Source organism: Falco cherrug, chromosome 2 (assembly GCF_023634085.1).
Source record: "Falco cherrug isolate bFalChe1 chromosome 2, bFalChe1.pri, whole genome shotgun sequence".
NCBI classification, from domain to species: Eukaryota; Metazoa; Chordata; class Aves; order Falconiformes; family Falconidae; genus Falco; species Falco cherrug.
The window spans coordinates 67,035,518-67,059,580 of record NC_073698.1 but is presented as its reverse complement, the minus strand read 5'-3'; the positions used below and the strand labels follow the sequence as shown (position 1 = coordinate 67,059,580).

The 24,063-nt window shown below is 42.8% G+C and overlaps 1 protein-coding gene across 1 annotated transcript in view; it reads right to left on the bottom strand.

The window, feature by feature from the left end:
- Positions 1-24,063, bottom strand: part of ST6GAL2 (ST6 beta-galactoside alpha-2,6-sialyltransferase 2) — a 53,938-nt gene that overhangs the window by 12,315 nt on the left and 17,560 nt on the right. Inside the window, exons 2-5 of the mRNA XM_055703117.1 lie at positions 14,944-15,946; positions 10,218-10,315; positions 6,961-7,062; positions 5,676-5,850 (exon numbers count right to left, since the gene is read on the bottom strand). Of these exons, the coding sequence (XP_055559092.1) occupies positions 5,676-5,850; positions 6,961-7,062; positions 10,218-10,315; positions 14,944-15,889 (1,321 nt within the window). The 5' untranslated portion in view covers positions 15,890-15,946. The remainder of the gene's footprint in view (positions 1-5,675; positions 5,851-6,960; positions 7,063-10,217; positions 10,316-14,943; positions 15,947-24,063) is intronic.

Here is a 24,063-nt window from a genome sequence, read left to right as displayed (position 1 = left end):
ACGTTTAAATACATATAATGTGATTATTATACTCATAATGTGTCTCATTTCACACACACCACAAATTTAGTTACAGAAAACAATTTAGCCAGACACACTAGTAAGTTTATGTTTGATAATCAGTGCACTTGAAAGCATTATGAATAATCATAAAGCATTTAGAATGTACAGTCTTCTATGTGTCAGTCTACTATAGTCTCTCCTGATTGCATTTCAGGTCCCACAAGAAAATCTGTCACCCCTTGAAACTGGGCCAAATCTGCCTCAGTTGTTCATTGGAAGAGATAGTAAAAGTAGTTCTGCCTTTTAAAATACTGTATTTCTAAAAATTTTTTCTTTTACCTGTTTAGTTCATGAACTATGACAAATACCAAGCACAAGAAAACCAGATAATAAAGAAATGTAACTGTCACCAAATGGCCCTGTGCCTAAGCTTAATAAATTGTGCAATACTTGTCATCTTTGATGTACAGAACTCACATTATATAGTGGACCTATAAAATGACATATTTATCACTTAATGTTGAACGCAAAAAGCTATATGTTAATCCCAATAATATATTCTGTAATATGAGCGTAGACTGGAAAATGCTGGCCAGTAATATCATATAATTTTAAATGCATTATTCAAATCTGGGTGATACACTATGATAGTAAAGATTTTTGAGTGATCTGGGGTGCTGTAAGAGAAGAGTTTGCTCTTTTATCTCTGTATTTCAGGAAGTTGGAGATGCTTAAATTTTAGAGTGCTTTTTATTAGAGCAAGAAGAATTTCAACCTTACGTCTTTGGAGGTATTATTTATTTGTGTGATAATACCTGAACAAAGTTGGGCTGGAAAGAGTAAGCACTGTTCTGTTCCTTTACCAACTGCTGGCGAATAGCAGAGTAAGTAACAGTAATAAAGGCAACTCTTGGTATGTCAAATTGTTTCTTTCAGTTCATCCAAGCGTATTTTTTGTAAGCAGAGCTGGAGATCAGCTGCATCCTTCTACTCAACGTGCTCTCTGAAGCCATTTTAAATTTCAGTTCTTAGTCATACAATGATCTGACGATGTCGCAGTGTAATGATAGTCTTGCTTGTGCTATTGTCTCGATGCATGCAAATGAAGATTAAAATAACGTTATCAACTATTAACGATGCATAACTTAAATCTGTAATGTCAACTGTAAAGCCTCAAACGAGTCTTTCTTTCTAGCAACAATAAAGTAATCTGGGCTTAATTATAACTTTGCGTTTAGTGGTTCATATGTGACACTTAAAAGCTACAACACGCGGCAGATTACCACCTACACAGACAACGTAAAATGTAAAAATCTACACAGGTCATGTTTTGATTTGGGAGTAAAAAAATAAAAAGACAGTAAGAGCTTTTATATAGCTTTTTAAAAAGATATAAGCTGCTGAGTATATAAGGGGTATATAAATGTGGATTTCAAGTAAAATCACCTCTTAAGAGGTAAGCTAACAAAATGTACTGACGGACTATAGTAAGTAGGAATTAATAGAAAATCCAGTTAGTAAACAACAGACAGAAGCAAAATCTTTATAGAAAAGCTTGTCTATAACCTAGACATTATTAACAAGCCTTCAAACTTTCCTAATGCTAATGTACCATCCCTTCCAATGCACACAGAATGCTGCTCTTGAGAAACTCAAGAAAGCAGTTACCGTCTTGGTCTTCAGGTGACAAAAATGTAAGGTCAGAACTAGATTGTTTACACATTCTTCCAAGGAAGTTATAGAAACAGTTTTCTTATAGCAGAATGGTAAAAATAGAGACAGGCAATTTATTCATTATCAGACTCAACTAAAACCTGAGCTTTCATATGTTCAGAAAATGGGGAGGAAGACCGTTCATATTTCACAGTGAAAACTGTATTATAGGAAGTGAAGAGGTAACACTTGTCTGTACCAAGTTAATCCTTCCTAGACATTACACCTCCAGAAGTAACACCTAACAAACGGGATGCAACCTGGAAGGCAATGAGTTCAGCCTACTTTCAGCAATGTCCTGAATTTACACCCATCAACAGGTTGGATAGAAAACAATGTCAAAGTGATAACAAATTTAGCCGAAAAGACTGTGGTCAGATGTGGGTCTGTGTGTGTAGGTTGTTAAGGTGCAGCCTGGCACCAGTGACGGATGGGATGCCGTGAGCTGACATGCTACTTAAACGAAAACCAAAGACAGCAACATCTACAGTTTAGAACCAGATGGAGCAGAACAGAGAAACTCTGTTCTTAAAGGAAGCTCGTCTATGTTGGGTAGTATTCATCTGACCTGGTTTTAGACCTCCATAGTGTATGCGTGCTGTGTGTAACCATTTCAGAAGTGGCTGGAAGCACTGACATGTTTAAAATGTTTCAAACTGTATGTGAATGTACACAAAATGCGGTATTACTGAAGCGTTCAAGACTTGTGCCTCAGTTTGTACACAACCTGTAGAGCATAAGCAATCCTGCTCTGTGCCACACTTCTCTCCCCATCCTCTCCTCTCCACTCCTCTACAGCTGGGACATTCCCTTACCCCAGCCACCAGATATCACAGTGCTGTTGCCTCTCATCAGCAACATGCTGGTGCAGAGCTAATGTACACAGGGTTTTGGGGAGCCAGGGGCTCCAGGAGAGAGTTATGCCAAGACAGGGTATCCCATACCCCAAAGGAAGTGCAGAAAGTGTTTTCCTCCCTAGCTCCCACGCGGTGGAGCAACCAGGAAAAGGTCCTACCTCTTCTCACTCTCTCATTCCCCTGAAGTCACAGCACGTGAGACTACCTCTTCCCCACAAACGACCCACTTGCCCCTTTTGCAAGAGAAAAAAAATTAATAATATTGTGAATTAAGTACTTTAATACAGCTATTATAACAATGTTAAAAGATTTCCCTGACATCAATCACTGCTGAAGGATGCTGACTCACTGCTGCAGTTCCACGAAGCATCCTCCCTTTTGGAAGACTCTTGTTTCTTATAAATACTGCTAAGCAGCAGAAATAGATACAATTGTCAGGTGAAAAATGTAATTACTGAAGAAACAGGCTACCGCTACCCTAAAACATTCCTGACATTCCTGAAAGGCAAGTCTGATGTTTTCATGTTTTAATTTATACACTTATCCAATTTTGTAAACTGGGGCTATAGAGAGTTAAATAGCTTGAAACAAAATGCTTCACTTGATCTAGAAAATTTTATTGTTTTTTTTTTTACCTTTTCCATGCTACTGGCAGCAACAATGATTTGAGGAACTACTGCTCTTCTTCCACAAGTAGCTGCAGCTCACAGAGAGCTCCCTGACCTTCTGCTGGTGTAAATATGGACAAACTAGGTCCTTGCACAGAGCCTGCATTTGTTCTAATTGCACAGCATTGCACACAGACTTGCAATAAGTTACTCTAATGAACTGATTAGAACCACTATGGTCCATGCTATATGCACACAGACTAACAACAAATTATTCTAATAAAGTGATTAGAATCACTATGGTCCATGCTATAAAGAGCTCAGATTCAGGGATACAAGTCCCTCGGTGAAACTTCAGACCCTCTGTTTAACAACAGCCTATTTTCCTTCACACAGCTGTTTTGAGCACAATGGTATGAGCAGCATGGCCATTTAACAAACCATCTTCTCATATGTTCTTGAAATCAAGACGCCCATATTTTATGATGGCCATCACTTACCCATTCTTTCTATTAATTATACAGAAAAAAACTTCATAGATTTTATAAGAATCAGGTAGAAGCTCAGTATTCAGGATAAGCCTTTCATATAGGTGCACTCGGTTGTGCCTGCCAGCTTCAGTTCCAACTGGATTATTTGCTGCTTGAGTTGTTGAGAGAGACCTGATTGGAACACCAACATGACTTTTCAGTTTTCTGCCAAGCTGCATTATATTTTTTACACTTTATCTTGCACTTTATGTCCAGCCTTTTCTGTGCTGTCTCCCAGTTTATATTACATGTGTAATGCATAGGCGTAAGTTTACCAAAATAGGAAGCCTCTCCCCAATAAAATATTTAAAATGCATCTCTCAGAACAGCAGCTAGTTATCAAATGAGGTGGATATGACTCCCAATAAGCTTGTCTTACTGTATGGTTTTCTTCAAGCTAATAATAGTATTACCAAAATGTCTAAGCATAAAATTCCCATTAGAGGAGAAAGAGTCAAATTTGCATTTGTACACACAGAGTACATTTATCTGTACAGCTTTTATTGTTAATGTTTTTGCTTGTTTAATGATTGATATTTTCAAAGCTTTCTCTGCTTGAAGGGTATTTTTTGTCAGGGACATTTAGATTTGACGTTGAAGATTACCGTTCTATTCTTATAGTGAAATTAACTCCACTTCTTCAAAGAAAGCTTTAGAAGTATTTCTTACATATGGTAGAAGTACAGATTGACAGCACAGTGATGCTCTTTACTATTCTTACTATCAGCAGCTGTTAACCTATTTTTATCAACTTCAGACTCCACGAAATGCTTTTGCAAAATGTGAATGCAGCTGGTGAGATCATTCCACAAGAGTAGTCTTCTCCTTATGAATTTTTACAAGCAGGTTCCAAAAATTTCACTTCAAGAATTAAACAACTGTCAAACCAGCTTCCTCTAACATACAAACCTTCCTCTTCTTTCCACTCATGCTCCAGGTAAGTTCAACCCACTCAGGTCATAGATGAGCATCCCCTAGACACCTTCATGTCAGCCCTCTGAGAGCTTCAGCACCCTCCCTAAGGCCTTTGGTTGGCTCCACCATATCCTGGGATGCCACTACTGCACACAGAGCCCAAGATAAGTGCTCAGAACTATTTTTCCGATGTCAGACGCAATACCAGGTATCTTTGCTTGCAGTTTCAGATAGAAAGAATAAAAAAAAAAGCATTTTCTGACAGCAGCAAATACATAGACTAATATTACCATGTCAAAGAGGAAAGGATGGAGTTTCCAAACAGAAGACAGCATTTGGAGTTCTATGGCTCTCTGTGCCTTTAGAAGCATGAGTAAGGAAGACCCTGACTCAGCCTTGCTACTCTTGATTATTTGCATCCACCAGACATTCACAATCAGGACCTGCTATACATCAGATAAGTCGTTATGCTGTATGAACTGTGGGCACAGTGCCAAATATCCCCCAAGAAATACTACGGAAGGACAAAAAAATACAGTGAAACTCTGCTCCTTCAAGTGTAAGAAAGAAAAGGGATGCTTTGGGTGCTTACAGATTGAGCACTGGAAGCCATGACTTGGCATGGGAAATCCCATTCCTTGATCTGTGTGGGAAATACAGCTTGGCCTGCCAGTGATTTCATCCTCTCTCTATGATCTGTCATATGCTTTCACTTGTCTGATGCATCTCTGCTCTGTGATCCCAACAAAGCACTTCAGAGTTGAGCAGGTTCTCAACAGATAAATTAACACGGAATAATACAAATTTCTCACAGATCTACATATGTTTTATAAATCGATGTAAAGGGCAAGAAAGCAGAACATTAAATTTACCCAATTATTTTCTAGCTCTCATACTGTGTGTTTTGGCTAGCCATTGTTTCCGTATAGAGCACCAAGAACAAACAGTATATGTTTACGGACTTGATCCTCATGCAATATACACATTTACAACTTCTAAATTTTATTTTAATCTATCATGTCTACTGAGCCCATCTTTGATACACCTACCAATAAAACCTGAAGAAGGAGGATTGGGTTGTATTTTCTCTTTAGTGTTCTCCTGTATGATGTCCCACAGCTGCCATATAAACTTTGGATGGAGAATGTAAAACGGCTGGTTTGGATGCTTCCTGCGATGCTGTACGTACGGAGTGAACAGATTGTAGTCTGGCTTCTTATACCACTGGGAGGAAAAAAAGGTAAGAATTCTTTTAATCTTATAGTATCAAATGTGTTTTGAACACTACCTGTACAATAATGTGAACTAGCTTCATTTGGGTGCTTCAGAACACAACCAAAGGTAGCAAAGCAGCCTGCATTGGTGGATGGTTCTTCTAGAAAGCCAATCCTCACTCTGGGCTGTTCCGTTGCCTTTCTCCATACACAGACTCCCCACAAGCAACTCACTGCAGGACGAGCCAACCCCATCTCCTCCTCACAGGCCCATGTTAAACAAGGGGTTCAAAGAGCCCTGACACAAGACCCGGGCATGGGGGTGAACCTTCCTCTGAAAGCGTCCCTCTCCCTGATGGAAGCAGCAGCAGCACGTGAACAGGCTGACATCAGCCTGTGTAGGAGGCACGCAGTCTCTGGCATCTGTTGCTAAGGGAGTTCAGCAGATGAAGTTTACTTTCTACTTTGCAGCCTGCTCAGACCCGAGCTCCCCCTGCCAAGAACCGTCAGATCAACTGGTCCACTGGAGCTGCAGCACCAGCCAAAGCAGAGACTCCCCCAGTGACAACCAGATGGATGTCTGCTGCTCTCAGTGAGGGGGCAGACAGCAGGGCACAGATGGCTGTGGGGGAGTGGACACAAAGGGAAGAATAGTGGGGAGGAGGCCTGAGAAATGGGGAAGGTGCCAAGAGAGGTTTTCATTAAAGTGTTCTATTTTGTCTGGGAAGGCAGAGGGTAAGGTGGGAAAAAATGGATGCAATTCTTCACCATTCCTGATAAAACTTCCTGAAATCTAGCAAATTCCCTCCTTGGGAAAGACAGAAAACTCATTGTTAAGTGAAAACAGCAGTCTTTTATCAAAAAACCCCACCATCATCCATTTACCCTAGCATCTCAGAGCAGTTCATTCCAGTACAAGTGCTGGCTACTAAAAAGCTTTGGACCAATAAACCAGTTTTGACCAATTCATGCAGAAATAGTATTCCCCACTCCTTAGATAAAGACAGAACTTGGGGTTCATTGTGATCAATGAGAACCAGGAGACTGCAGTACAAAATACATTCATTTTCTTCAGTGTTTTCAGAGTGATTGGGAAGGAAGGTCCAAGCAGACATCTTACCACATTCAGATTTGCAGAGTAGGGAGCAGGATCCCAGGCTACTAAGATAACATCTTTGTACAAGGAGCTGTCAACAAAGTGATGGTTTGGATTGGTGAGAATCTGCAAACACAGATGCAAAGAATGGCACAGCATTAAAAGCAAGTGGGATAAAGACAAATGGCATCCTTCTTTAAAATGAACACTCCTCCTCACGCTGCTGTTTGTCCTGCTTTAATTCTGGTTCATTTTAAGCATCTTGTTTTGTTAAAAAAATACAAAAAAAAAAAAAGCTTAGCCATAAACATTCATGACAGTTTGAAGTAGCAGTATGCTGAATTACTCTCCATCTGTGAGGGATGTGATGGGACCACTTGAGATGCTGCATAACTGTTTATCAACATTAGTGTGTATCCTGGAACTTCAAAATGAAAGCTACAGTATTTCAGACAGCCTGCAGGATCCTCTTTAGACTCAGAGCAGCTTTCTTTGAAGGGCTACAGCCCCCAAAGATAACGTCTTTCCCTGCCTGCCCCCACCCCCGTAGCCTTCGGTTGATTTCTCATTTCAATAGCAAGTCAGTCTCTTTTTAAGTAACTCCAAAAAGGCAAACAGACCATGACTGTAAAAGCTGGTATACCTAGCAAAACAATTCCAGGAACAGGCACATGATAGGGCTATTTTGGAAGTCACGTTGCTCTGATCTACTGCTCTCATAGAAGTCCCTCCCACCTCTGCTACTCTGCCTGATCCTCCTGCCCCACTGGAAGTTTCCTCTTCATTCCTCCTGGCTCATCCCTTCCCAGACCCTCCATGCCGAACCAGATCTCTCTGATCCCTGGTGTATCCAATCTCAGGGAGGATTGAGCTGAATGATTTCAGCATTGGTTGAAACAGCATGAATCTGGCTCCAGCTGTTAAACTAATCAACATTCCAGACAAATAAATTCATACTAATTTTCATTTCCCTTTAGGATCCAATGAGCCACATTTGATTATGCGTATTTTTCTTCAGAAAAATAATATTGTTTCCATGGCAATATTCTTCCTACCATAAACTTTGAGCTTAATGACTTTCCATCAGCCTTCTACAACAAGAACAGAATTAGTCGTGCTGCCATCAACATCCCCAACTCCATTTCTCAGAGCAGTTGTCGCTGAGAATGTAAACTCCTTTTTTGAGAGTATAGAGCAAACAGACCAAAAGGTCAAGCTTTTAAAAACTCAGTTCCACAGTTATCACACAAAGGCGCTCTTACTTGCCTTTCAGTAAGCAAGAGCCCTTTGGAGGTGCTGTCCACACAAATTTCAGTCTTAGTGAATCTGCATTCATATGTATGAGATGAGTTTCTTCTGGAATAACAATATCTGTTGTGGCTGCACCAGTTTCCTTCACCTCCTTTGGGCTTTCACAGTGGAGAACATGAGGGAAGAAGAGGCCCACAGCAGCCTTTTAATCAACTGAATGCAGGAATTTCCAACAGCAAGGAGGGAAGGAGAGTCAGTAAACATGTATGGGTAACCCATCTTCAGTACTGGTAGGGAAAGCAAATTTTATTAAGTGGCCTGTGCAGATTTCACTCTGGGAGATGGGAGGACCAGTTTCTCAGCAGGTGGCCAGAGCATCATGGGTGGCTTCTGACCTCTTTCTTTGAAGGAGCAGAAAGGTGGTGGGAATACAAACATTTGTGAGGTAGCTGTGTGAGCTGTCCTGCCCTGAACTTTAGCCATGCCCTGTGTTTTCTTGAGAGGCCTTGTGGAAAGCAAGCAATGTACAGCACAGCAGAGAATACCATGGGACCCTCTGTTACCACCCCAGTGGGAGAGTACTGCAGCAGCTCCGGGAACCAGGAGGACCTCAGCTTGCCACAAGCAGCGGAGAGCAGGACAGCAGCCTAATTGAGCCGTTTAGTCCCTCTGAATTCACTATGGAGCTAACAAAGCTCAGAACACTCCCTAGAGGCATTTCTCTCTTCTCCTACAGGGAGCCTACTGAGACTAGTCAACTAAAAGTTTCTAAACCCTCCTCCCTGCCTGGCACAGAAGTTCAGGCATGGTCAGCACCAGGATGTTTGGCTAACAGTAAAACAGAGAGCAGGCAAATATAAGGAAAAAGACCCAACAAAACCCAAAAAGTAAAATAAATGACATTAAGATCAATGTTCTTTGATACATGAATTTCAGCACTAAAGCCTGAGTAAGGTATTTCTGCTCTCTCCCCTTGAGCGAACGAAAGGGGGCATATTTAACCCAGATGACTTCAAAGATCTAGTCTGTCCTTGCAGCCTCAAAAGAGCTAAAAAATGAGTGTGAAGGGAATAACAGTGAACAATCCTCTCTCTGGTAGCAAAGAACATGAACTTAAACACACAGAGAACACACCCACCAAGGATGGAATTTGCATGGGCATCCTCAAAGAATAAGAAATTGATTCATAAGAAATACAGTAAATTAAGGTTTTGCTCTCATTCAGCCAGAATCAGTATGTATAGAGCATGCTACGTTGCCAACCATACTACTGGTGTTAAGTAAACTCACCATTTCAATCAGTCATAAAATTTTACAGCAATTCTGTTGTTGGTTTTTGGCTGCACTTTCATAAAGAGGAAAGCAGCTTGGTTTGCCCAAGACCAGAGTGCAGGCAAGTTTTTTCAAAATTGAAAAACTACTCTCAACCATAAGGTGTCACTGTAGCTCAATGCACAATTATTTGTTGACACCCATATGCAAAAATTCCCATTTTCCATTTCCATTCAGATGAACAAACCCATCTTACGTGTAATACCCAGTGTACATTAAAGTTTTTTACTAGTTCTTTCCACATTTTTAAAGAACAATTGACTTGCCTAGAGTTTTGTATTAAGAAAACTTAGTTCCCATTTCTTTGGCCTTCCAGTGAGGAAATAATTGGGGATCTAGAGAATATGAGAAAAGAGCTTTGGGATCCCCACAGCTCAGGTTTTATGAAGAACCCTGAGTCAGTGTGGTGAAAGTTTTCTGTACTGATGGCTCTGGCATCCTGCAGAGTCTTTACCGATGTAGGACAGAGGAGAAACTTTACAGACCAATTCTTCTGAAGCAAGGATATCAAGTAACTGCTGCAATCACTCCACACTGACAGCAGTGTGAACATTCCTGTAAGGGAGAGCTTTTACCTGCTCTACGTCATGACTCTTAAATCACTAGCTGTTTCCTAGATTACTCAACACTTTCTCAGAAGTTATTAATTTACTGTACAGAAATGACATTGATTTGAATTCACAAAAGGAAGATCCTACCTGAGAGTTAATGATCCGCATGGTTGTTTTATTTCCAACATCTTTTTCATAGCCACGTGTTGGAGCAGAATTAAATCTTAGAACGGCATCATGAGAATCTAGGTGCATAAATGAAGGAGTAATTTGTTTTTCTTAGTAACATAAAACAGTAAAATAAAACAAATTATCTAAACGAATGTAAAACTTACACATTCCTAATCTTGATATTCTAAGAATGATAAATGTTCTACTATGTGCAAACAAAAATCCTCTTGCATCTTACATACGTTATTAACATTATCAAAATCCACTGGAAAAAAGTTCAGAATCATCCATTCATTAATTTAGCTTGCAATACTTAAATATTTCTCTTAATTGAATAAAGTTAGTATGGGAAAGTTATTAGTACACATAATTGCTCGCTATTTGTATTGCAAAATCTACACAGAATTACTCCATGAAAAAGCATGTTAATTGCAAGGATATCTAATTGCACATTTGAACAAATAACAACTTAACTCTAAGCTTGTGGTTCACAGGCTTTTATAATACTTGAAAATCTCAGACTACCCTAAACCTATTAATCATACAGTGTACTTACTCTCAGTGTCAGTACAAGTCTTAAAGAGTCTCTGTAGGGAAGTCAGTCCACAAACTTGTGCACACACAGAAACCAGAGGATCTCCCTTGGTAGCAAAGATCTAGCAGAGCTGAACTGTCAAAGTCTCCCCCCCGAGCTGTTGACCTCCAAGTCATGCAGAATAGAAAGCAGCTATAGGTCAAGTACGAGTCAAGGGTGGCACTATGGGCAAGCCTCCACTGGATAAAAGATAATCACCCTTCAGTTCTTCTCTTAAGGGGATCTCAAAGCCCAAAAGGCACTGTCCCTGTCAATAGGCCCTGGTCTACTTTTATCCCTTCTATCAATGGAAGCAGAGAATATGATTCAGGCCAAAACAGGCATGTAATGCCTTAACCTATAGGTAGTTTATACAGATGGTTTTCCCTGATCACTTCAAAAGTGTTTGTATGTAGCTGAAAGATGGAGGAGGCAGAAGTTTCCATAGATAACCACCATGCTTCAATGGAGTTCAGATCTGCTCCTATCAGACTGGGATTTTCCATCCTTTCGTACCTTTAGTCCACATTTCTTGTACTCCAGACAAGAAAACATAGTGTGACATAAAGCCAGCGGTCCAGCCTCAACGATACTTGCTTGCTTGAACATGCTGTGTCTGAAAAGAGAGATTTCTGCCATATCTCCACCAAGCCCAACTCTTCAGAAGCTAAGAAGTGGAGACTTTTTCTATGTCCCTGTGCAGGGACAACCCTAGCCTCAACACCTAGCCTTCACCTGCCTAAACATAAGCTTCTTAATTGTGTAGGAACTAGAGAACATGAAGTCAATAGAAGCTGCTGGTACTCCACATTTTTGGAGAAGGAAAAGAAAAACAAAGGTCCTTTATACTTGAAACCTGCTTATGAATTTAAGGACATAAATTTGGACCTGTATTTGACAAGTTTTTGTCAATCTGTTGTCTGAGAACTGGGAATTGGGTCAGGCAATGGGAACTGTATGGTTCACAACCTAATTGAAAGACAGTGTGCTGTATTTCCAACGTTACCCGTGCTGGTTCTTCATATCAAGATATAAAACCTCTCTGTCACCATAAAACACATGACCAGGATGCAGCTGAACACTGATAATAGCTGGTTTTAAGTCAACTAATTTAAATCTTATTAAGTATTTGGAGATATCCACTTTAAAACCATAAGAAGTCTGGGGTTTCATCACAGATCCCTGTTACTTTCTGATGATGCCAAAATAATTGGGTCTCCCATTAAACAGTATGACCACAACGGGAGTGTTTGCTGTACCCATGTGGTATTTCCATAGCTAATTTAATTCAAGAACAATGGGGGGAGGGCAAAAGGCAGAACAAAAATTAATATTTCTGCCTGTGTTTCTGATAGGAACACAGAAGAGGGAGCTAAAGGCCTATGAAGAGAAAGGTCCTCTGCTCCTGCCTTCTTAGGCCTGTTTTTTTCTTTTGGGAGGATAAATACTAAAAGCCTTTTGCCTGCAGCAACTTCACCAACCAAGGCTGTACAGCCCATGGCTCAAAACTCAGAACTCACACATGGGGTGTTTTTTCCCCACCGCCTCATGATGCTGACTTTGCTGTGCCTCTGCGGACACACCACAGCTGCCTGTGGTTACCTCCGAACTGGCAGGTTGACTTGCATTTTCAACCAAGAGCTGGTAGCCCTGGTGCCAGCTCGGGGAGAGGAGAGTCTTCTTCTACAGCTGTGCATGCACAGGGGGAAAAGAGCACTTTGTACAGTCTGATCTTTCTTTTCCTGGTCAGACTCTTCTCCCTTTTTCAAGGACTAGAAGGGAGGAGTGGAAAGGCACAGCCAAGAGCTCAGCTGTAAACACGTACTGTCTGAACTCTGCAGGGGAAGCGTAACTTCCTCCCCATGAGAATAATAATACAAACAGATGCTGGAACTTCCATTTTCCATTTTAAGTGGGGAAACACTGGCACAACGTCTCCAGTATATCAGCACTTCCCAGGAGCCGCACTGACCACTAAGATCCGTATGTTTGCACCAGGCCATGCTGGGATGGCTGTAAGCAACCAGATGGCGCCCCTCCTAGCCCCCAGTTGTGGGCCAAATTCTCTGCTCAGTCACAAGTACCTGTCAGTGTCCTGGAAAACACTTAGAAAAAACCTTCTGTGACAGAATCACAGGAAGGTCAGGGTTGGAAGGCATCTCTGCAGATCACCCAGTCCAAGCCCCTGCTACAGCAGGGTCACCCACAGCAGGTTGCACAGAGTCGTGTCCAGGCGGGTTTTGAATGTCCCCAGAGAAAGAGACTGCACAGCCCCTCTGGGCAGCCTGTCCCAGGGCTCCGTCACCCTCAAGGTAAAGGAGTTCTTCCTCACGTTCAGGTGGAACTTTCTGTGTTGCAGTTTGTGTTGCCCCTTGTCCTGTCACTGTACGCCACTGAAAAAAGCCTGGCTCTGTCCTCTTGGCACTCGCCCTTATGGTATTTGTCCGCACTGGTCAGATCCCCCCTCGGTCTTCCCTTCTCCAGGCTAAACAGGCCCAGCCTGTGACTCCTGCTGCCTCACGCACCATCCTGTACAACAGGTAGGAAGAAACCTGAAACTTCTTTGTAGGCCTTACTAAACACCATCTCTTCCCTTCAGGCAGCATCAGATGACAATTTCCCAATTAAATCAAAAGCTCTTCCTCAGAGAACAGCATAAGCTTTCTGTGCCCAGAGTGCTCCTGAGAAACTGTGTATACACAGGAGCACACAGGCTCCAGGTACCACGCCAAGCACCAACACCCACACCCCGGCTGCACCCGCATATGCAAATATGCCATGGCACATGCTGTAACATGTAATTATGCAAATATGTCACAATGTGCTATGGATTCCCCAGTACAGCACTAATCCATACTGGTGTAAACCGGGTGTACTGGGGAACACTGACAGAAGATTTTGTTTCAATCAAGATAACACACTGCAGAAGGAAGGAACTGTTAAGCTTTTTAACCCCAAAGGTTTCTGAACCGGTGAGGCTCCCTGTGAAATTGGGGCCTGCCCTGGTGTGATTTTAGCTGCAGGCTGGCCAGGCACCCATGCTCTGCTGGAAGCTTATTAGTTTGATAATGATAGCAGCTCTAATACATTCCAGAGATTTAAAGGAACCCCATCTGTGTCAAAGAGATGATACAGTGCCATGAAGCAAGTACTGGGATGTGAAGTCCTGGAAGGTAGGAGGATTAATGAGTGAACATCAAAAGGTTTTTGTAGAGAACGGAAGGAGATATCTCTTCTTGCTCCAGAAGCAAGTCTGAGACATACATTTCATCCTTCTTTTAGTGCTTTTAGCATACTGCACGTGTACTACTAAAACGAAAAACTACTGAGATGTTAACATGAGTAGCAGCACTCGTTCTTGAAAACTGAAAATAAGACTGACCTGGATTAGTTTTATGGCTCCACAATCCTTTTCTGAATAGCTACCAAAAAAATCCCACCTTGAAGTAGGGAATTCTGTGTGACACTGACATCTAAGCACACCTGTAACCTCACTGACTCAGTGCAGCCATGGAAAAACAATGGGCAGAGATACTTGAAATCATTTAAATTCACTCTTGGAAAAGAGGTCAGGGGACTTGACATCAGCGTATGAAACTACTCAAGGGTCTGAATTCTACGTCTGTGAACAATAAACATGCAAGAGGTGAAGAGGATGCTCTGCTGCTTCTTGGCAGGGAGACAAAGTTCATTCTGGGACAGCAATATAACAAACAGTTTCTCTAGGAGCCACCACAAAACACAGACAGGTGTAACACAGCTTTGCAGAATAAAACCTGAACATGGCTCTTAACCTGCTGAAGAAATACATACTGCAGCAAAATGTCAAATATGGCAGATCTGATGAAACCAGTGTTTCCTTTATGCTACAAACTGTAATATGATAAGTTGGCATCCTTGTTTCCTTTAAATCAAATTATGACTTCAGGCCTGATTCTCCTTTCAGTTATATTGTCACGAAAGGGAATAGCTTCACTGAAGTCCACAAGCTCATATTCATATAATGCTGGTGAGAGAGAAGAACCAGACTTTACAGACCTATGCCTGAGAAGAATGAACCCTTTGAAAGACAAACATACACACACACATGTACATACATATGCACATGAATAGATGCATTTCACCCACCTATTTCATCCCCTAGAGAGGAGTTCAGTATTGCACCAGCAGACATAACTACGGCACAGCTCCCAAAGCCATGTGTATATAATTTGCCCAGTGGAATTTGGGGAACGTGCTTTTCCCATCCAAGTGTGGAGAAGGGAGCCTCCTTGCCATCTATTGTTTTCACATTCACCCTTTCTTTTAGCTCACAGAATAGCTGGTCTCCTGTCAACTTAGAGTTTCGTTTCCCCTTGAACCGCACCCCATGCTTATTGGTGCTCAAATAATCTTTCATTGCTTTCTGCAGTCGAGGGTTTAGCATCTTGGAAGAGACATCCCCTTTCCAAAGCTTGTAAAGAAAGGATTTTGACATTGTGGAATATAGCCCATCCCAGTCATCAGATTCATCAAGCATCTGGCTTCTCCTGTGCTTTGTGCTCCTTCTCCTCATTCTTCTCTGATGGCTCCAGTTGTTCTGTAAAATATTTACTTTTGGATTATCCTCATCAGCTGAGATTAATTTTGCTATCTCTTGAAGGTGGTTGTGTGACCGAGGCTGACCAGCAGCAAATAAATAATTGTCATTCACTTGGTAGAAAGCACTTTTTGATTTTCTTCCTATCTGGGATGGAAAAAACTCATCTTCATTTCTAAAGGCATCTTCCAAGTCGGTCCATTTCTTAATACTTCCAGTCCCCGATTTAAAAGGACCTAAGAGATCTTCATTAAGAAGTACCTCATTCCCATCAATGTTTTCAGAGAATGATGGATCATGAATGGCTCCCATGATGACTCTCTGCTTGCCCTGAAGGGGCAGAAGCCTCTTAGTTTCAATGTAAGAAAAGGAACTCGGAACTGGTTCAGCAGTGTTGCTATCTGTAAAATAGATGAATATCACCAGAAAAAGGAGACCCCATGCAAAGATCCCAAACAGCATGAGTTGTTTCCATTGCTTCAAGTTAGGTTTCATGGCAATGCCTTTACCAGCTCTTCTGTGTCTTGAAGTATTGGTGAAGGAAAATGAAACCTGGAAAGAACATCGAATATTAATCAAGAATGGTTCTAAAATTAGATACAATTCAGAAATACCTTAACACATTTTGATAGAAGCTGCAGAATTAATCTCCAAGCTGTAGCACAGAGGATTCAGAAGCAGAAACAAACTCCAGAGCCTGCAGACACTGCAGGAGTGACATGCTTTGGCTGTAACCACACCATGACAGCTGCTAGCTACAAAAGAAGCTGGTGGCCAGTTTCTACAGTAACACTGGATCCTGCCTTCAGGGAGATCATGTGCCTGCCTGCTTCTGCTATACTGAGCATAGCATTAAGACAGCAAATGCAAAACACATGTCTGGCTGTACGCACAGTGGGGACAGTATTAGCTGTCTTCTCTTTTGCCATTGAAAGTCCTTATGCAGTGAGACTGTGAGCAAGCCTGTCCCCAGAGGGACTGGGCAGGGAGGACAAAACTCTCAGCTGAACAGCCCTCTATCCACAGCCCGGAAGGGATGGTGCTCTGTGGATATCATCATGGGGGAGTAGGGGACAGCATCACACCAGTGGGTCGGAGGGGAACCTTTTCCTCAGCTGGTATGAATGGGCACAGAGTCAGTGGGCTACATCACTTGTTGCCCGGGGTCAGACATAAATAAGAATTACTTTTGTACCTCTGCTATGGATGCTGCATGTACACTGAGGTGGCTTGAAGGTGTTCTGCATGTCAAGGCGTGAGAGGTTTGCATTTTCCAAGAAGGGGGATGGATGGCACAGATAATTAAATATATGCTTTTAGGATAACCATAGACATGTACACAAAGGAGGTGGGCAGGGAATGTCAGACCTAGGCTTGGCAATCTGTGCTCTACTAATACCTGGGGATTTTGGACAGCTTGTGCATCAGTGGAGGGATGCATGGTCCAAAATGAAAGAAAGTCTCACTGAGGGAGGTCGTGTTCCAAGGAAAATACACTAACACTTTGCTAGACCGTTATGCACACTATGCCATTACATGAACTCACTTGCTTAATCAAGTGGTACGGGCATCGATGGCAAAGCTGGCTGAAGAAAGTCTGGTCCTCCCCCATCATAAGCCTCCCTGCACTATAGTCATCATCAGTCTTGGTTGCTGCACTGCAGTGCAACTCAGTGTACTACTTAGTGATAGATCACTTACCTGATCTGGATTAAAATTAAGCCCCTTCTTCTGGAGTTTTCTTTCTAACCCCATTTATTTCAATGACCTCTTACTGGTGGGACTTAAGAGCCACTTGTACCAGCCAGCTGTGATCAGAAAAGGGGAATGGGAGTGGGAGCAGGCTTAGCTTTCATTAACAGCCCATGCCTCAGGAGCCACCATCTCATCACATCGCATCCTAACAGTACACACAGCTTACACAGATCTGATAACACACTGCCTGCTTACACCTGACCATCAGGAGGGACCAAAACCACAGTCACCATATGCTATTACCTTTCTGCAAGCTGCTGAAGTACATCAAAGCTGAGTGCAAAGTTTAGACTGAAGCTGTAACTAAGGCTGTGTTTTCACATCAAAAAGAAATCAGCAATAACACCGAAGTAAGGAGTTCTCTGCCCTGTCCCTCATTCCTGCACTGTGCCTCTGCCACTGCCAACAACCCTGCATGTGGGGCTGGCATATTACAAACTGGACCAGTAAACTTGATACAGCAGGGGTTACAGTGGTGAAAGATATCTTACAGGGTTTTTTGTTTTGGTTTGTTGGGTTTTTTTAAACTGGGTCAGCCCCTTTATGCACTTAGTGTGGTCACACATCCAGTTGTTTCAGCACAAACAAGGAGATTTCCTACCACAATGCAGAGGAGAGAGCAAACCGCAGGTGGTATTAGCAAGGATACTTCAGGCTAGCATTTCTGCTGACCTCCTGGGAATGTGAGGCCACAACATTACATTTCCAAACACAGGCTATTTTAATGATCTAGACAAAGCATAGACCATTAAAGAAAGCAAGCTGACTTTGGGACTCAAGGCAGTGTCCAAACAGAGAGAGGATTCATAATGTCACATTTGGATGACCAAATTTCATTGCAAACACGTTAGTTGCTAATACACCTAAAAAAAAAAAAAAAATCATGAGTGTGATAACCCTGTACTCCACAGTCATTTGGCTTGGCTCACACAAACCACATGGAAAAAAACTATTACTCCAACTGACCCATTTCCTACTTGCACTCCACTGCTACAAGATTGCTCTCTGCAGCACCTCGATGCCCCCCCCCCCCCCCCAACCCCTTGCAATTTTAAATCACTGCAGGGGATGTCCTGTGGGAGTCAACTTACAGTATATGACTGTTGTGCAACTTAGATCTGCCCTGAAGTTATTGCAACCTGCCCACTCATCAGTGTTCACATGGTTTGCATTTTTAAATCAGCATTCTTTGCCCATCTGAACTGCTTTCATCCCTTTTTATCATTTTCCCTGCTGTGTTTCCCCAGCACTTTTCAACACGTGGCTTCCAAACCACTGTGTAAGTTAGTCTTTGCTCAGTCAGATGTTTCTCCTGCTGAATATACATTTCTTACAGGATCCAGAAAGGAAGCATCTTGCAGAATCTTTTTAACAAGCTTGCAGGAAGTTGAAGCTACAAAGGAAGAGGTCACTAGTATTTTCCACTGAGTCACTTAACAAGTCCAACCACAATTTAAAGACAATCCGTTACAAAATTTCACATTTTTCTAAATTTTTTCTAAGCTTTGTTGTATCTTTGTAACTGGAAATTGGTAAGAAATAGAAAGGGTTTAGTCTTAATTCAGTTGTGAGACTATGAAAGTTTCTGGTGCATGTGCTTGTTGCAGCGGACTGCCATAGCATGAAGATTTAGTCTGGACCCATAAATTTGATATTCAGGTTACAATCCGAAAAGGGAATGAGTTGCATTATATATTATTTTTAAATTAAAGCAAATGGATTTTTCCCCCCCTAAGACTTACAAGGTCATAAAAACACACTCGTTTTTATCGGTGTGCACATACATGCACGCACATGATTACCTTCTTCATGCAGCAATGTGTAAAACAAAAAATCAGCATACAGCACTGTATATGTCAACACCGCAAGTAGAAGGAGAGACACTAGTGAGAATAAATCTGAAAACTTTACACATTAACTACTGCAGAAGCTTATCTACGATCCCTTGTTGAAAGTGGGGCCTCAGAAAGGATACTGAAATCTCTTGAAGACCGGAGTTATGCAGGCAAATCTCTGTGCTGCTTTAATGTTTTTTGCTCACAAGAAAAGCCTTGTCCTCCAGCAGTACAGCTGAGCTGGAAGCGAATTCAAGGTCATTACTGTATTAGTTGCAAGAGGACCCCTACAACCTCACAGAATCTTGAAGGCTGCACATGGAAAGCTGTAGTAAGTCCAGAAAAATATCAGTTTATCTTATCTCCCTCTGCACTAAGCATCCAGTCCTCTCCCCCTCAGCTGCTGCGGCTTCTCACACCTCAGTCTCAGCTTTGGGGAAGTCTAGGAGGAGAGGGCAGCCCCTCTGCATCCTCTCCACTCCCCATTGGCAGAAGACCCCTCTGCTGCTCACTGGAGAATCTCCCGCCCCTTGTACCACCTGGGGATGTGCTCCGGCTCATGCCCTGTGTTGCTGGCAGTGCATCTCAATTGCAAGGAGAAACACATCTGTGTAGGAAACCAGAAACGATGATCATAATGAATTACACTGGCTAAATAAATAAAAGCAGGCAGTTTCATAGGTGTAATTATTGAAGTCCACTGGATGCTTCAGGAAGAAACCTCCACCCCTCTCATCTATGCTGATCATACAGCTTTCAAGCTGTTAAAGAAATTCTACACACATTATAAAATTATCATTCACATTGCTCATTGCCTCCACCTTCACCATCCCTGCTGTAATAATCCTCTTCACTTACAAAGAATGAGACCACTGGAGTCAAAGCTCCTGCCAAGCAGGACCCGAGAAGTAAGTCTGCACCTGGGGACAACACCCAAGACAACGCAGCCCAGCTTCCTCTTCAGCAAAAGTAATAAACCTGTTTAACCCAGAGGCTGAAGATGTCATTTTCCTACACATCTCCTTTCTGATGGGCTCTTTCAATCATTAACTGATTTAAGCTCCGACTGCCATATGGAGAGGGGCTTTTTTCTTATCCAGTCTGGTTGTTTGCATGAAAGCCATGGAAAACATGAGGTAAGGTACAAACCAGGGAAGTGGGCAGAAAAGGGGAACTTACTTATTTGCTTAACAGAAGTACTAGCAGCAGCTATGAAAAAGAAAGGTAAACCCCAAGGGTATCTTTGAAGCATCCCAAGAAATAAAGCCAATTCCCCAGTGGAAATTAAAGGCCAATTTTCCAAAAGCGGCACCCATTTATAGGAAATTTCATTTTGCTATGCTAAAATGCAAGAAAAATACGCAAAAATGTGCTCCTCCTCCCCTTACACAGCCCATTGTTTTGCAACAAGGAACACTTCTAATTTTTCTGAAGTAGGCCTCCTGACTATCTCTTAAATGAGAAGAGATGGATGAGGGAGATTTTGTTATTATTATTCCTTTGAAACATTCCTCCCTTTCAGCACTGTCTATTGTTAAATTAATTTGTACAGACCCCGGCAGCTCAGAGGTCAGGATGGTTCAAGTTGATGTTCTAAGATGTGCACTGTTATGTTAAACAGGTTTTTTCTTGGCTGCAGCTTTACAGCGAGAAGGTCACCTCGGGGTTATGTGGGGTAGCAAATGTTAGCTGTGGGCAACCTTTCCCAAAGGGCTGAGAATCTGACCAGGGTTTATTTGATGGAAAGCTTAGGTGGCCTGAAGAGATAGCAAATGCTCCTTTAGTTTGCTTCATCTCTTAGTCAGCTAATTCCAGGGTATTAAGAAACCTCTGGCATAGGGCAAAACAGCTGGAGGCTGCATTTCCAGGGTGGGGAAACAGTGTCATCCTCTCACGTGGGAAGTGCCAAATCGGTTTTAGCATTATTCACATCATTTCTGTGGTGCAAGCCATACAGTAGGCAGCAACAGAGAGGCAAATCTGTGGGGAGTGGTCACTGCCAAAAGACGTATATTAGTCTGTTGATGGCCTGGGCACTTGTCTTATTGGCTGTGATTAGGCCTCCTAATTAATGAATCTCTTTTGGACAACTTGTTAGTCCCAATAAACCTGGCTCCTTCCTTCAATGTTATTTTCAGAGGAGTCAAGCCACATTCAGTACTAGCTGTAGCAACACAAGAGAATGTCTTCTGAAACAAAAAAGAAACATCCAAACAACTCAGAAGCAGGATTTATATTTTTTTTCATTTTTTCAGTATTGCTCAGTGTCTTTTAAATCTATATTTAGTTATCTTCTTAGGGAAAATTCCTTGGGAGGTATGCAAACAATGGTATTGCTAACCTGAATCACCCATTAAATGTGAGCCAAGCATCCCAAGCCAGGGCATTTGGAAAGCAGTCTCCGGTTCTTGTTTGCTTTGGGGATGCAGGCAGTGTGCCTGTTCTCAAGTCCTCTGATAAAACCTAGGATTTCAAGTTAAAGAGGGTGGGGGTGGAGTGGCTTTTTTTTTTTTTTTAATTATTTTTACTAATGACCCATTTCCAGGAGCTCAGACTGCAAGAAAATTACCAAATATAGTGAGACTTGCAGTAAAACTCACTTGAGCTGGCAACCCAGCAGCTGGAGAAATGCTCAGTGGGGTTTCTGCCAGGGAACATGTCCTAGATTATTCTGTAGGATCACAGGAGCTTAGATGCATCAATCTCCAGGTTTTAGTGGGAGGTCAAAGCTATCTTCTATGCATCTGATACCCACTCTCCACACTCCATCATCAAGTTCAAGCTGACTGGCATTGAAGCCAGCTATCACTTTCCCACAGCCCACAGTGCTGCCTGCACAGCCCAGAGACCACATACAGGTTATAAGAGTGTGGGCTGACAGGAGGGAAGTAAAAATAGCCATACCAGCTCTTAGCCTTCACAGGCAGATTTTCCCACTCCCAATGGAAATGTTCATCACAGCATCAAGGGCCAGAGAAAACGGGGCTTTGCAGTGACTGACTGCACCTCTCAGGTCAATCTCCATCTACCCAACCTGCAGCATCTTTTCTCACAAGCCATGACAGCGGCTCTCACTCTGATACACACTAAGATTCAATACTCTGGCCAGAATTTCCTCCCAAATTTCAGGTCAGATACAACGCAACCTCTTTGTCTTTTACAGACTGGTTATGAGCCCATCACAGTCTTGTTATCATAACTGAGGGATTCTGTAGAAATGTACTACATATCGCTGCATGTGAAATTCAGGACAACTTCAGTGTAAATCACTTCCAGGCTCTCCAATCAAAACTACAAAGAAGGGGCAGAAGCATCATATAGTTGTGCTGAAAATAAGCAATTTTCACAATGTAACTCAAATCAGCCCCTACAGCCTCTCAAGGAGCCCCTCAAGGAGCTCCTCACATAGCCATGTACTACCTGCATTCAGCCTTACCTACTTCTGACCCCTTTTTTTTGCTATTTGCTCTTGCCATACGTTTGCTTTGTCCTGGTCCTGTTCACAGCGAGATGCAAAGGTTCAAGGCTGCTTCAAGCTGCAAATGTCAGCAGTGCTTCGTTCCACCATGGCACATGGGTGCAGAAACCATCACTGTGACCACAGTCCCCAGCATGTCCTCACAAACAGCAGAGATGCAGCTAAGGTTATCTTGTCTGCCCTTGCAGAACAATCAGAGGGCTGTTCTAGACAATTTTTGGTCATATTTCAGCTGCCACAGCACTGTCTCTTAATCCAAGCACCAGAAAAAAACAACCAACAAACAAACCTCTTATCTATGTTAGTATAAAACCACTGCAAATATCCAAAGACAGCCAAGTCACTTTTCCAAAGTGACATTCCGTATACCACTGTATAATCACGGAGGGATCCAGCTTTGTACAAACACCATCCCAGCTGCAAAGCCTTGTGGCTCAGGCCACAGAGACACACATGCTTTTTCTGCACCACCTTTCTCCTAAGCTGTAGGTTGTAGAGGAACTGCAGTCTTTCTCAGGGGACCTGATCAGCATTAGGGTCCTGGGAAGCCAAGTGCTGCACATTTACATGAGACATGCACGCTGAAACGGCAAGCTGGCTGGAGATAAAAGTGTGGAAACACAGCAATCGGATTGATGGCCATCACTTACTTGTGTATCCTCCACTATCCTCCGTTCATACATAGCCACCTTATTAATGTATTTACTTTTATTGCTGAGGCGAGGTCAGTGAGGAGGAGGAAGAAGCAAGGACTGGGGGGCGCTGGGATACTGGGCTGGATGGGAAGGAATCCTGGCTGCAGAGCAGCATGGGGGCAGGAAGGTAAGGGTGAACAGCAGAGAGTCTGAAAAGAAACTATGCCCGCTGTGCTAGTGAAAGAGTAAAACACCACTTGCCAGAGGCAGGGACACCTCAGCACTGAGGGGGTGAGAACTGGAAGCAAAAACTCCCTCCCACTGGAATGACCACATCCTTCCCTCCAGAAAAGCACTGGGTGAGCCCTGCTACTGCTGAGGGCAGGCTCTGGCCCAGAGCATCCTACCCGATTTCTTCCAAGCAACAGATGGGAAAGAGGCCACCCCCATGCTCCTGCAACAGACAGGAGGTCTGGGTGAGCAGCAGACCTGCGCTGTGCCCTCCCCCCTCGTTCTGGGAAGCCCTTTCCAGGACAACGTGATGGTTCCCACCATCCCTGTGCATGGGAAAGGGGATCGTAGAGCACTGACAGCACTCCTCACAGGTGGAGGAGCATGGCCCTTGCTCCCCTCCCACCCTATGTACCAGGGCACCCTTGGACTGAGCTTTGCAATGGATTAGCACCCGAAATAGCTGCACATCTTTTCCCCTCTTCTACCCTGCGAATGTTGCTTCACCACCCATGCAGAGATGCTCCAAACTACTGGCATGGCTGGTGCCTGAGGACCCACAACACAAGCAGGAGTTACTGTCCATCTTCAGCACAGCCTGGCTTTCTATGGGACTGATCCTTCCCTGCCCACAGAACAAGGTTTTAATCCCTTCTCCCCTGCAAAAGCACAGCTCAGGAGCAGCCCATGCCTATGTTCTGATGTCATGTGTAACTGAACGTGATGGCAGGAATC